The sequence below is a fragment of the Salvelinus fontinalis genome, chromosome 2, assembly GCF_029448725.1.
Source record: "Salvelinus fontinalis isolate EN_2023a chromosome 2, ASM2944872v1, whole genome shotgun sequence".
Taxonomy (NCBI): domain Eukaryota; kingdom Metazoa; phylum Chordata; class Actinopteri; order Salmoniformes; family Salmonidae; genus Salvelinus; species Salvelinus fontinalis.
Window position 1 is genome coordinate 58,389,201 of NC_074666.1, and position 13,921 is coordinate 58,403,121.

At 43.9% G+C, this 13,921-nt stretch overlaps 1 protein-coding gene across 3 annotated transcripts in view; it reads left to right on the forward strand.

Moving 5' to 3' along the window:
- The window catches only part of LOC129822080 (calcium/calmodulin-dependent protein kinase kinase 1-like), a 150,397-nt gene that overhangs the window by 122,512 nt on the left and 13,964 nt on the right, over positions 1–13,921 (forward strand). For 2 of the 3 annotated variants that reach the window (XR_008754446.1, XM_055879980.1), the window contains exon 15: positions 12,513–12,560. The exons of the other annotated variant lie outside the window; for it this stretch is intronic. Coding sequence is in view for 1 of the 2 variants with exons in the window: in XM_055879980.1 (XP_055735955.1) it covers positions 12,513–12,560 (48 nt within the window). In the remaining variant the exon portion in view is untranslated. The remainder of the gene's footprint in view (positions 1–12,512; positions 12,561–13,921) is intronic. 3 annotated transcript variants of the gene reach the window in all.

The window sequence follows — 13,921 nt, forward strand, 5'->3', positions numbered from 1 at the left end:
TGAGTAGGGCTGTGGCGGTCATGAAATTTTGTCAGCCGGTGATTGTCAAGCAAATAACAGCCGGTCTCACGGTAATTGACCATTAATTAACATAAACATGTTTAGCATCTCCTGACTTCCACGCATAGCCTACAAGCCACTGATGCAGACCTTTTGGAACATCTACATTTTAAAAAGTGTAATAAATCCATTTAATGTAGCCTACACCATCACAAGAAAGCAGTTATTTATTTTAGACAGGTCTAAAGAAACATGATATGAAGAAAATGTTGTCTATTTCAGAACAGAATAGCATACTCCAAGTTGATCTAATGTTAGGCCCTGATATGGCTATGCCATATGGCTGTGGGCTACACTAGTTCATTTAGCAGACAGGATTTGCTTAGAATTTTGTGGCATTATTTTTTCTTATTTTATAGTATGAAGAATACAATTGAACATAGCTTAATAAAAAAGAAAGGATGTTTTCTCCAAACGATTTCAAGGGAAGTTGCGCACATGCGGCTATTCTGTTTTGAGCGGTCAACAAATAACCAGTCCTCCTATATGCCTAATTTAGATGTTGCTTGCAACTTTAGGCTATATGTTTGGATGATGGGACTCTAATGAAAAAAGGTGCTTGAAAGGCATCAGTCTTTCATTCACAATTTGAAAAGTACTTGATAATATTCTCACAAGGCCTCAAATTTCCAAAGCAGTACTCACTTACATGGCTCTCTCAGATATCTGTCACGGATCCCTCTGGAACTTTCATTGTGCACACCTGACCCCTATTCCCACTGATTGTACTTATATATATGTGCCCTTTGTTCACCATGGTGGGGTCGATTATTGTTACAATGTCCATTGGTGCGTGTTAGTACTTGTGCTGTGTTTTGGGCTTTCATGCCCTTGTGGATTGCCCAGATGATTAATCATTGTGTGCGTGTGTATGTATTCGAGGTACTCCTTGCTCTTTTGTCTGAGTTTCAACCCTGTGTTTTGTGTACGTTTGGTCTTCGTCTCCGTGCCTTTACACGGCACGCTGTAATTTGGGGTATAGTAAATAAAAAAATACGCATTCCTGCGCCTCTCTCCCGAATCTCTTCATACCAACGTGACAATATCTAAATTCTTTTTAGCCAATTTCCTGTCACGTGATCTGGTCCTTCTCACTAATTTGAATATTGAAGATAGAACTGTCTACATTTAGCCTACTTTTCGTCAGCCAACAAGATGAGTAGGCCTAACGAACAGCAAAGGCACTAGCCTATGTCAATCTACTATCCCCCATAGTACAGAAGTCGACCTATTCTATTGGTTAACTTGTCCTTCTGTGCAATAAATAAATATTCCAAACATACTCTGGGACATTTGTGGGATGCGATAGATCCCAAATTAACACAACCATGAGGTGTGCAACTAGGATTTCAAAAACTCACAAAAAAAGGCATGCGCTATTTCTTGCCTTACTGCACAAACTGAGCATCATTCACAAGTGATAATACATCATGTTGTGACTTTACTTTCATTAATCTGATGACTGTTATTTATCGAAACAACTAACTATGTTTAATTGTTACCTGATTAAATTAATCAAGTAATAATTCACTCATTAGGAATTTGGGGCACCACGAAAGCGGTTGTTTAAAGAGTTACCATCTCCCGAATTAAACTCTAAAGGTCTTTACCTATCACATCCATAAAACAGTCAACGTATTAAATCATAACCTCTTTTTATATCATCATTCTGAACAGTCGTAACCTTCTTGGATCTACAAAAACCCCAGCCTTACTTATGATTCAGTACTACACAAATTTGTTTAATTATTTACTAGCTAACTAATTGATAAAACAGGATGACATACACACTTAATACATGAGAAAAAGGTCCCTAGCGCACTGACACAACATATGGCTTTTTACACAACGACATGGAGAGGGAGAGAGAGAAAAAAAGACACCTGTCTTCATACATGTAGCGGGGTGCGTAATTGGCGGCAGAGAAGTCAGGCACAGGAGAGCAGAACTGTGTAATAACCAGAGATTTATTAAGCAAAACCAACGGCATCCAGTACAACAAGATAAATGGGCACAAAATAACCCGTCGTGCGCTCACGGGGAACGTGCACAAGCACTACAATAAACAATCCCACACAAAGACATGGGGGTAAAAGAGGGTTAAATACACAACAAGTAAATTAGGGCATTTAAACCAGGTGTGTGGAAACACAAGACAAAACAAATGGAAAATGAAAAGTGGATCGACAATGGCTAGAAGACCGGCAAGGCCGAGCGCCGAGCGCCGCCCGAACAAGGAGAGGACCCGACTTCGGCGGAAGTCGTGACAATACAGTTGAAGTCGTGAAGTTTACATACACCTTAGCCAAATACATTTAAACTCAGTTTTTAAACAATTCCTGACATTTAATCTGAGTAAAAATGCCCTATCTTAGGTCAGTTAGGATCACCACATTATTTTAAGAATGTGAAATGTCAGAAAAGTAGTAGAGAGAATTATTTATTTCAGATTTTATTTCTTTCATCACATTCTCAGTGGGTCGGAAGTTTACATACACTCAATTAGTATTTGGTAGCATTGCCTTTAAATTATTTAACTTGGGTCAAATGTTTTGGGTAGCCTTCCACAAGCTTCCCACAATAAGTTGGGTGAATTTTGGCCCATTCCTCTTGACAGAGCTGGTGTAACTGAGTCAGGTTTGTAGTCCTCCTTGCTCGCACACACGTTTTCAGTTCTGCCCACAACTTTTCTATAGGATTGAGGGCAGAGCTTTGTGTTGGCCACTCCAATACCTTGAATTTGTTTGCGAGAAGCCATTTTGCCACAACTTTGGAAGTGTGCTTGGGGTCATTGTCCATTTGGAAGACCCATTTGCGACCAAGCTTTAACTTCCTGACTGATGTCGTGAGATGTTGCTTCAATATATGCACGTCATTTTCCTTTCCTCATGATGCCATCTCTTTTGTGAAGTGCACCAGGCCCTCCTGCAGCAAAGCACCCTCACAACATGATGCTGCCACCCCCGTGCTTCACGGTTGGGATGGTGTTCTTCGGCTTGCAAGCCTCCCCCTTTATCCTCCAAACACAACGATGTTCTTTATGGCCAATATGGCCATTTTTGTTTCATCAGACCAGAGGACATTTCTCCAAAAAGTACGATCTTTGTCCCCATGTGCAGTTGCAAACCTGGCTTTTTTATGGCGGTTTTGGAGCAGTGGCATCTTCCTTGCTGAGCGGCCTTTCAGGTTATGTCGATATAGGACTCGTTTTACTGTGGATATAGGTACTTTTGTACCTGTTTCCTCCAGCATCTTCACAAGGTCATTTGTTGTTGTTCTGGGATTGATTTGCACTTTTCACACCAAAGTACGATTATCTTTAGGAGACAGAACGTGTCTCCTTCCTGAGCGGTATGACGGCTGCATGGTCCCATGGTGTTTATACTTGCGTACTATTGTTTGTACAGATGAACGTGGTACCTTCAGGCGTTTGGAAATTGCTTCCAAGGATGAACCAGACTTGTGGAGGTCTACGATGTTTTTCCTGAGGTCTTGGCTGATTTCTTTTGATTTTCCCATGATGTCTAGCAAAGAGGCACTGAGTTTGAAGGTAGGCCTTGAAATGCATCCACAGGTACACCTCCAATTGACTCAAATGATGTAAATTAGCCTATCTGAAGCTTCTAAAGCCATTACCTAATTTTCTGGAATTTTCCAAGCTGTTTAAAGGCACAGTCAACTTAAAGTACTGTATGTAAACTTCTGACCCACTGGAATTGTGATACAGTGAATTATAAGTGAAATAATCTGTCTGTAACAAATTGTTGGAAAAATTACTTTTGCCATGCACAAAGTAGATCTCCTAACCAGCTTGCAAAAACTATAGTTTGTTAACTTCTTTGGGGTAGGGGGCAGTATTTTCACGTCCAGATGAAAAGCATGCCCATAGTAAACGGCCTGCTACAAAGCCATAAAAGCTAGAATATGCATATTAGTATATTTGGATAGAAAATACTCTGAAGTTTCTAAAACTGTTTGAATGATGTCTGTGAGTATAACAGAACCCATATTGCAGGCAAAAACATGAGAAAAAATCCAACCAGGAAGTGGGAAATCTGAGGTTGGTCGATTTTCAACTCAGCTCCTATTGAAGATACAGTTGGATATTGGTAATGTTGCACTTCCTAAGGCTTCCACTAGATGTCAACAGTCTTTAGAACCTTGTCTGATGCTTCTACTGTGAAGTGGGGCCGAAGGAGAGGGGAATGAGTAAGGTCTGCCATGACCTGAACATGCACTGACCATGCGAGAGCAAGCTCTGTTCCATCGCACTTCTGAAGACAAAGGAATACTCCGGTTGGAACATTATTGAATAATTATGTTAAAAACCTGGACTCCTAAAGATTGATTCAATACTTCGTTTGTCATGTTTTTACGGACTGTAATATAACTTTTTTTACTTTTCGTCCGTACTTTCCGCTGGACTTGCCCGCGCGTCGTGAGATTGGAAAGTGTACTGAACGCTAGAACAACAAGGAAGATTTTGGACATAAATGACGGACATTATCGAACAAAACAAACATTTATTGTGGAACTGGGATTCCTGGGAGTGCATTCTAATGAAGATCATCAAAGGTAAGTGAATGTTTATAATGTTATTTCTGACTTCTGTTGACTCCACAACATGGCGGGTACCTGTATGGCATGTTTTTGTGTCTGAGCGCCGTACTCAGATTATTGCATAGTGTGCTTTTTCAGTAAAGTTTTTTTGAAATCTGACACAGCGGTTGCATTAAGGAGAAGTTTATCTAAAGTTCAATGTAAAACACTTGTATCTTTTATCAATGTGGCTCTGAGCTCATGGTGGGTGAAGCGGTGCGGATGAAGCCACTAACAGGGGACCAGACGGGCCTCTGGAGACTCGGATCCTGTGTGCATAAAGTTGAATGGATCACTGTACCGTCGTAATAGGGTTGACCTTCAGGTTGCTGAGCCAGCACCTACTCAGAACCCTGATGGTCATAGGGGTCGCATGACAAAGAACGGACCCCCAGCAAGTCATGTGGGGCCTGAGTCACTGGGCGAAGGGATTACAGGGCAGATTACAAGGGATTACAGGGAAGCCGCTCCCTAGCCCATCAGTACTCCCATGCTCATCAGCACTCCCCTAAGATATGCACTCCCTGAATAATGCAAAGAAAATAAGTTTATATTCATTATTAAACAACACAATACTAATGTTTTATCTCAGGAAGAGTTCAGAAATCAATATTTGGTGGATTAACCTGTCTGGCTCTGGCGTTCCGCCAGCGGAACTCCTCCCACATTCCACTGAAAAGGCAGAGCGCGAAATTCAAAATATATATTTTTGAAATATTTAACTTTCACACATTAACAAGTCCAATACAGCAAATGAAAGATACACATCTTGTGAATCCAGTCAACATGTCCGATTTTTAAAATGTTTTACAGCGAAAACACGACATATATTTATGTTAGCTCACCACCAAATACAAAAAAGGACAGACATTTTTCACAGCACAGGTAGCATGCACAAAGCCAACCTAACTAACCAAGAACCATCCAAACTAACCAACAAACAACTTCATCAGATGACAGTCTTATAACATGTTATTCAATAAATCTATGTTTTGTTCGAAAAATTTGCATATTTCAGGTATAAATCATAGTTTACATTGCAGCTACAATCAGAAATTGCACCGAAAGCAGCCAGAATAATTACAGACACCAACGTCAAATACCTAAATACTCATCATAAAACATTTCTGAAAAATCGATGGTGTACAGCAAATTAAAGACAAACATTTTGTGAATCCAGCCAATATTTCCGATTTTTTAAGTGTTTTACAGCGAAAACACAATATAGCATTATATTAGCTTACTACAATAGCCTACCACACTACCGCATTCATTCATCAAGGCACGTTAGCGATAGCAATAGGCACGTTAGCGATAGCGAATAAACCAGCAAGATATATAATTTTTGACTAACCTTGATAAGCTTCATCAGATGACAGTCCTATAACATCAGGTTATACATACACTTATGTTTTGTTCGAAAATGTGCATATTTAGAGCTGAAATCAGTGGTTATACATTGTGCTAACGTAGCATCTTTTTCCCACAACGTCCGGATATTTTTCTGACACTTTTTCTGACACACATATTCTGACCAAATAACTATTCATAAACATAACTAAAAAATACATGTTGTATAGGAAATGATAGATACACTAGTTCTTAATGCAATCGCCGTGTTAGAATTCTAAAAATAACTTCATTACGACATCCAGCTTAGGTATAGCGAGAGAGTACCCAAAAGCTGGGCGCAAACGACTAGTACAACATGTTCGACAGATATATGAAATAGCATCATAAAATGGGTCCTACTTTTGCTGACATTTCACCAGAATGTTGTACAAGGGGTCCTTTGTCGGGAACAATCGTTGTTTGGATTTAGAACGGCCTTTTTCCCTCTCGATTTAGCAAGCACACTTGCCAAGTGGCGTGAATCTCTCCATCGTCAACAAACTCAGAGAACGGAACACGGCAAAACTCCCGAAAAAATTTCAATAATCTGATTAAACTATATTGAAAAAACATACTTTACGATGATATTGTCACATGTATCAAATAAAATCAAAGCCGGAGATATTAGTCGTCCATAACGACAGCTTATCAGAAGGCAAATCCAGGTCTCTTCTCGCGCTCTCCAGAAAACAGGAAACTGGTGTCACGTCATGCCAAGAGCTATTATTCGAGCCCAGATCAAGTTACACACTCAATTTCTTCTCTCACTGCTTGTCGACATCTAGTGGAAGACGTATGAAGTGCATCTAAACTAATAAATATCAAGGACTTTAATAGGCAGCCCCTAGAACAGTGCATCGATTTCAGATCTTCCACTTCCTGTCAGGAAGTTTGCTGCAAAAGGAGTTCTATTTTACTCACAGATATAATTCAGATATAGTTTTAGAAACTATAGAGTGTTTTCTATCCAATAGTAATAATAGTAATAATAATATGCATATTGTACGAGCAAGAATTGAGTACGAGGCCGTTTAAATTGGGCAAGATTTTCTCCCAAAGTGAAAACAGCACCCTCTGTCCTCAACAGGATAACCCTGATTTTCAATTACAGCTTTCATGTGTCTTGACATGCTCTCCACCAGTCTTTCACATTGATGTTGGGTGAATTCATGCCACTACTGGCGCAAAAGTTCAAGCAGCTCGGCTTTGTTTGATGGCTTGTGACCATCCATCTTCCTCTTGATCAAATTCCAGAGGTTTCAATGGGGTTCAGGTCTGGAGATTGGGCTGGCCATGACAGGGTCTTGATCTGGTGGTCCTCCATCCACACTTTGATTGACCTGGCTGTGTGGCACTGAGCATTGTCCTGCTGGAAAAAACAATCCTCAGAGTTGGGGAACATTGTCAGAGTAGAAGGAAGCACGTTTTCTTCCAGGACAACCTTGTACGTGGCTTGATTCATGCATCCTTCACAAAGACAAATCTAGCACCCCCAGATCATCCCCGATCCTCCACCAAATTTCACAGTGGGTGCTAGACACGGTGGCTTGTAGGCCTCTCCAGGTCTCGCACCCACTGTGAAATTTGGTGGCGGATTTCTGAACTCTTCCTAAGTTAAAACATTAGTATTGTGTTGTTTAAAAATGAATATGAACTTATTTTCTTTGCATTATTCGAGGTCTGACAACACTGCATCCTTTTTGTTATTTTGAACAGTTGTCATTTTCTGCAAATAAATGCTCTAAATGTAATGATGGTGAGTGAGTCAGAAGCAGGTGAAACGTTTTAATAAAACAACAAAACGACACTAACATAAAGGCAGTACGCCGATGCACAAGAACAATACCAACTGGTGAGTGAACATGGGAGAGTGCCATATAAAGGGGAGGAAATTATGAAGGTAATGGAGTCCAGGTGTGAATCATAATGATCATAATGATTGCCAGGTGTGTGTAATGATGAATCCCAGGACCGGTGGTTAGTATTCTGGCGACATCGTACGCCGGAGGGGAGGACCAGGAGCAGACGTGACACTAAATGACAATATTTTTATTTGGAATATGGGAGAAATGTTGTCAGTAGTTTATAGAATAAAACAAACATTTTAATTTTACCCAAACACATACCGTAATTGCTGGACTATTAAGCGCACCTGAATATAAGCCGCACCCACTGAATTTTTTTATTTTTTTTTTGTACATAAATAAGCCGCACGTGTCTATAAGCCGCAGGTGCCTACCGGTACATTGAAACAAATTAACTTTACACAGCCTTTAAACAAAACACTACTTCTAACAAAAATAAATAGGCTTTAACGAAACACGTCTTGTAACAAAAATAAATAGGCTTTAACGAATCAGGCTTGTAACATTTTTTTTTTTTTAAATAGCAGTAAACAGTAGCCTACCAAGAAAGTCCTTGGTCACTATCTTCCTCCTGTGCACTGAAACCACTGAAGTCATCTCCTTTGGTGTCGGAGTTGAATAGCCTCAGAATTGCTTCATCCGATGTTGGATCATTTTCATTGTGCTCTCCTCACTTTCATCCGGAGGCAAATTCCCCACTGAGCTCATGCTGCCCTCTTCAATACGCAGCAGCTCCACGCTGTCAGGACCCAGTGGAAGACTTGACCATAAATCGCTCTTCGCATGCGGCCCGTTTTAGTGAAGGATTTCTCCCCACTTGTCATCCAAGCCTCATTTTCTAGTTCGGGCCATCTGCTTTTCTTTCCTCTGAAAGCTTTTGTTGTCTTTTTGCACTAAGTCAGTTTCTCACGCTGCTGTTTCCAACGTCTTATCATCGACTCATTAAGGCCAAGCTCCCGTGCAACAGCTCTATTTCCTTTTCAAACAGCCAGATCGATCGCCTTCAAATTGAAAGCTGCATCATATGCATTTCTCCGTGTCTTTGCCATGATGAGGGTGACAAAATGACTACCGTAATCAGAATGATGGAAAGTTTGAGCGCGCTCGATTTACGTCACATTATGTGACGGTGCTCAGTTTTTTGGCGGCATGAATTTGTGAAAGCGGGAAAAATCCATAAATTTGCCGCGTCATTGTATAAAGCGCAAGGTTCATAGCAAAAAAGTAGCGGCTTATAGTCCGGAAATTACGTACCTATAAATAGTAAAACCTGTCACGATCGTGTGGCGGATTGACGGACCAAAATGCAGCTGTTGGAAAATAAGCCATCTTCTTTATTTAACAACACGAAGATGAACACGACACAAAACTCTATACAAACAACAAAACAACAAAACGACCGTGAAGCTACAAACGTTGTGCACATACAGACAGGCTACAAACGTTCTTACATAGACAACGCTAGACATATACACTCAACACAAAACCATCTACTACACCCCATAACCCCTTTACCAAATAAACACCCAAAACCAACAAAACATAAACATTACCCATGTCACACCCTGACCTAACTAAAATAATAAAGAAAACAAAGAATAATAAGGCCAGGGCGTGACATAACCCCCCCCTTGAGGCGCGAACTCCGGGCGCACCATACACAGTCTAGGGGAGGGTCTGGGTGGGCTCCCCTCCACGGTGGCGGCTCCGGCTCTGGTCGTAGTCCCCACGTCACCACAGTACCTAACCACCTCCTAGGCTTCCTCCAAACGACCCCCCTCCACATTAACCCCATTGCATTAAGGGGGAGTTCCGGACTAAGGGACAGCTCCGGACTAAGGACCAGTACCAGGGTAAGGGGCAGTACCAGGGTCAGGGGCAGTACCAGGATAAGGGGCAGTACCAGGATAAGGGGCAGCACCAGGGTAAGGGGCAGCACCAGGGTAAGGGGCAGCACCAGGGTAAGGGGCAGCTCCAGGGTAAGGGGCAGCTCCGGACTGAGGAATGGCAGCTCCGGACTGAGGGACTGCAGCTCCGGACTGAGGGACTGCAGCTCCGGACTGAGGGACGGCCCATGGCTGGCTGACAGATCTGGCTGCTCATGGCTGGCTAACGGATCTGGCTGCTCATGGCTGGCTAACTGATCTGGCTGCTCATGGCTGGCTGACGGATCTGGCTGCTCATGGCTGGCTGACGGATCTGGCTGCTCATGGCTGGCTGACGGATCTGGCTGCTCATGGCTAGCTGACGGATCTGGCTGCTCATGGCTAGCTGACGGATCTGGCTGCTCATGGCTAGCTGACGGATCTGGCTGCTCATGGCTAGCTGACGGATCTGGCTGCTCATGGCTAGCTGACGGATCTGGCTGCTCATGGCTAGCTGACGGATCTGGCTGCTCATGGCTAGCTGACGGATCTGGCTGCTCATGGCTAGCTGACGGATCTGGCTGCTCATGGCTAGCTGACGGATCTGGCTGCTCATGGCTAGCTGACGGATCTGGCTGCTCATGGCTAGCTGACGGATCTGGCTGCTCATGGCTAGCTGACGGATCTGGCTGCTCATGTCTGGTTGGCGGCTCTGGCAGATCCTGTCTGGTTGGCGGCTCTGGCAGATCCTGTCTGGTTGGCGGCTCTGGCAGATCCTGTCTGGTTGGCGGCTCTGGCAGATCCTGTCTGGTTGGCGGCTCTGGCAGATCCTGTCTGACGGACGGCTCTAGCGGCTCCTGTCTGGCTGGCGGCTCTAGCGGCTCCTGTCTGGCGGACGGCTCAGTGGGCTCATGGCAGACGGGCGGCTTTGCAGGCTCATTGCAGACGGATGGCTCAGATGGTGCTGGGGAGACGGATGGCTCAGATGGCGCTGGGGAGACGGATGGCTCAGATGGCGCTGGGGAGACGAGCAGTTCAGTCAACGCTGTGCAGACGGCAGACTCCTGCTGGCTGAGGCGCACTGTAGGCCTGGTGCGTGGTGCCGGGACTGGTGGCACCGGGCTGGGGACACGCATCTCAGGGCTAGTGCGGGGAGCAGCAACAGGACGCACAGGACTCTGGGGACACACAGGAGGCTTGGTGCGTGGTTTAGACACTGGTGGTAAAGGGCTGGAGACACGCACCATATAGCTAGTGCGTGGAGGAGGCACTGGTGGTACTGGATTGGGGCGGGGAGGTGGCGCCGGAAATACCGGACCGTGCAGGCGTACTGGCTCCCTTGAACGCCGAGCCTGCCCAACCTTACCTGGTTCTATGCTCCCCGTCGCCTGACCAGTGCGGGGAGGTGGAATAACCCGCACCGGCCTATGTAGGCGAACCGGGGACACCATGCGTAAGGCTGGTGCCATGTACCCCGGCCCGAGGAGACGCACTGGTGACCAGATGCGTTGGGCCGGCTTCATGACATACGGCTCAACGCTCAGTCTAGCCCGGCCGATACGTGGAGCTGAAATGTACCGAACCGGGCTATGCACGCGTACAGGAGACACCGTGCGCTCTACTGCGTAACACGGTGTCTGCCCGTACTCCCGCTCTCCACGGTAAGTACAGGGAGTAGGCGCAGGTTTCCTACCTGACTTCGCCACACTCCCTTTAAGGCCCCCCCCAAGAAATTTTTGGGGTGTACTCACGGGTTTCCAGCCTTGTCTCCGTGCTGCCTCCTCATATCGCCTCCTCTCAGCTTTCGCTGCCTCCAGCTCTTCACGAGGGAGGCGATATTCTCCAGGTTGATCCCAAGGTCCATCTCTTTCCAATTCGTCCTCCCAACTCCAGAGATCCTGTGTAGGTAGGTCCTGTTGCCGCCTTCCATGCCGCTTGGTCCTATGGTGGGTAATTCTGTCACGATCGTGTGGCGGATTGACGGACCAAAATGCAGCTGTTGGAAAATAAGCCATCTTCTTTATTTAACAACACGAAGATGAACACGACACAAAACTCTATACAAACAACAAAACAACAAAACGACCGTGAAGCTACAAACGTTGTGCACATACAGACAGGCTACAAACGTTCTTACATAGACAACGCTAGACATATACACTCAACACAAAACCATCTACTACACCCCATAACCCCTTTACCAAATAAACACCCAAAACCAACAAAACATAAACATTACCCATGTCACACCCTGACCTAACTAAAATAATAAAGAAAACAAAGAATAATAAGGCCAGGGCGTGACAAAACCAGAGAAACTGATCATTTTGCAGTGGTTTCTTAATTTTTTCCAGAGCTGTGCGACCAATACAATTGTATTTTATTTGAACCCTGCCCATCAACTTGGAAGCACAACACCACTGCCCCCTGCTGAGGACATGACCTAACCACCCCGTCTCTACAAACCTTACACACTAATGTAGGCTAACTGACATTGCATGACAGATGGACGCTTTCAGGCACAGATCTAGGATCAGCTTATCCTCCACAAACCCAATCCCTAACCGTTAGGGAAAAACCTCAAAGCTGAGCTGATCAATGTTGAAGGGCAACTGACTCCCACATGTAGTGGTGGAAGGATGCTCATAGCTTTCCGTCACCCTCCGACGACCTCTCCTGACCTCAGGCTCTGACCCTGTGTCCATTTTCTTCCCCGCTCTATCTGCTGCAGGGATGCGTGGCCGTTCCGCCACTCTTTAAAACTGCACCCCTCTCTAAGGTAAAGTTGTGTGGTCATTGGTCTGGCACGCTGTCTGTCAAAATTCCTAACAACCCCCCCATCCTGTTGTCCTTATCCATTGGTGTTCTTTCATGAGAAAGGCGGGGCAAATGTTTTTCCCCAACTGTCAATCCAACTGTGACTCAAAAGTCTGACTGCCATCTCCCTGTGTTACATATAACATGTGTTGTTGTCACCATTTCTGTGTGTTGTCATTGAAGATGGTGTTTCTTGCCTTCCTCAATGCGATGACATTAGGTGGCTCCTGTTTCTCGCCACGTGTATGATAGAGACTAAATATGTGTCGGGTTACAAGACCCTAGCCTTATTTAAATTTTTGACAAAAACAGCACTTTACAGTTTATAAAAGTACAGATTCAGAGCTTCAAAATGGCATATCGTATACTGCAATTGGAGAAAATTATGGGAAAGTAATGATGCTATGAAAGTTGATTTACTTGTTTACCCACTTTTGAGAAAAAGCCCTTCAATGTTTTTGTAGAGGTTTATACACTTGCTGGAGAGCTCTTCTTTGTGTACACCCATTCAGCATCGTACACACCCTCTTAAGCCTTAAGCCCATCGTACACACCCTCTTATGCCCCACCCATCTCTAAGATTTCACATGTGAACGGGACTCTTTGTGAATGGATTTTTTTGTCTCCTTTGTTTAGCTAGCTAAACAAAGTTCATCAGCACCATATTATCTGTTATCTCAGCCAATCGTGGCCAGTCAGGAACGATCCTGTCTTTCTCCCTATAGCTAAGTGCTTTCTCCTTGGCTACACACATGCAAAAATACTACAGTTTACTATAGAATACTACTGTACTTACTATAGAATTCTGTAGTAAACCGGTATACTGTAGAATACTATACTACACACCTCGATCATGTGTAGTACTTACTATAGAAATGTGTAGTATACTGTGCAATACTATAGTAAATACTACAGTATACTACAGACTGCAAAAACACCACAGTAAATACTACAGTAATATCTGCAAAAACCCTACACTCTGCAAAAACACTTCAGTAATTACTTTAGTATATACTACAGTATTTCATTTACATACACCCTGCCCATTCCCCTCCCCATATCCCAATTTGTTCCACCCATATTATGGTCTTTACTTGGCATGTAGGTTTCTCATTTATGGGTGGCACAAATTGGGATATATTGTGTTCCCTACAGGTTATAGAAAAGAGCAAAAGCTCTGAACTATCTGTTCAGACTTCAGTCCTACCTACCTACCTACCTACCTACCTACCTACCTACCTACCTACCTACCTACCTACCTACAGGTTATGGAAAATTTGCTCTTGGAGTATTTTGTCCAGTAGATTTCCTCAAAGACAAAGC